The 717-nt window shown below is 65.8% G+C and overlaps 1 protein-coding gene across 1 annotated transcript in view; it reads left to right on the top strand.

The window, feature by feature from the left end:
* The window catches only part of ALDH3A1 (aldehyde dehydrogenase 3 family, member A1), a 13,867-nt gene that overhangs the window by 6,228 nt on the left and 6,922 nt on the right, over positions 1 to 717 (top strand). The window contains exon 5 of the mRNA XM_014542811.1: positions 318 to 549. Coding sequence (XP_014398297.1) covers positions 318 to 549 — 232 coding nt within the window. The remainder of the gene's footprint in view (positions 1 to 317; positions 550 to 717) is intronic.

Here is a 717-nt window from a genome sequence, read left to right as displayed (position 1 = left end):
CCCGAGGGACGCCCCCCTTCAGGCACTTACACCTGTGCCCACACCTGTGCCCACACCTGCAGAAGGGCTCTCGCAGACCCACCGCTCCCTGGCTCCCCTCAGCCGGGTGGTGAACGGCCCCCCTCACCCCGCAAGTTGAGCAGGCCGGCTAGGAGTACTGATCATGCTCCTATTTTGCAGATTGGGAGACTGAGGTTAGGAAAGGGTAGCACGTCAGTCAGGGTCACAAAGCTCGGGAGCCGCGAGCCAGGACCCACAGCGTCCGGTAACCCGCTCAGCGCTCTGGGCTGGGCGCTCACGGGAGCCTCTCCCCGCAGAACGAGTGGAACTCGTACCACGAGGAGCTGGTTTACTGCCTGGAGGAGATCGAGTACATAATCAAGAAGCTCCCCGAGTGGGTTCTGGACGAGCCCGCGGAGAAGACGGCCCAAACCCAGCAGGATGAGTGCTACATCCACTCGGAGCCGCTGGGCGTGGTCCTCATCATCGGCACCTGGAACTACCCCTTCGACCTCACGGTGCAGCCCATGGTGGGCGCCATCGCTGCAGGTGCCGGCAGCGCCGGGAAGGAGGGGGAGGGAGGGAGGGTCACTGTTCCTCCCTGCGGGTGGCCGGGGCTCAGGCCTGGAGAAGAGGCGCTGGGCCAGCAGTGTGAAGGGCCTGTCTTCCACTGGGGACTGCGGGGAGCAGGCCTCGTGCCCTCCTGGCCCCCCAGGC

This window comes from Myotis brandtii, unplaced genomic scaffold (assembly GCF_000412655.1).
Source record: "Myotis brandtii unplaced genomic scaffold, ASM41265v1 scaffold314, whole genome shotgun sequence".
In the NCBI taxonomy this organism is placed as follows: domain Eukaryota; kingdom Metazoa; phylum Chordata; class Mammalia; order Chiroptera; family Vespertilionidae; genus Myotis; species Myotis brandtii.
Note: the sequence above shows the minus strand (reverse complement) of the source record. Positions and strands in the feature narration are given on the sequence as shown.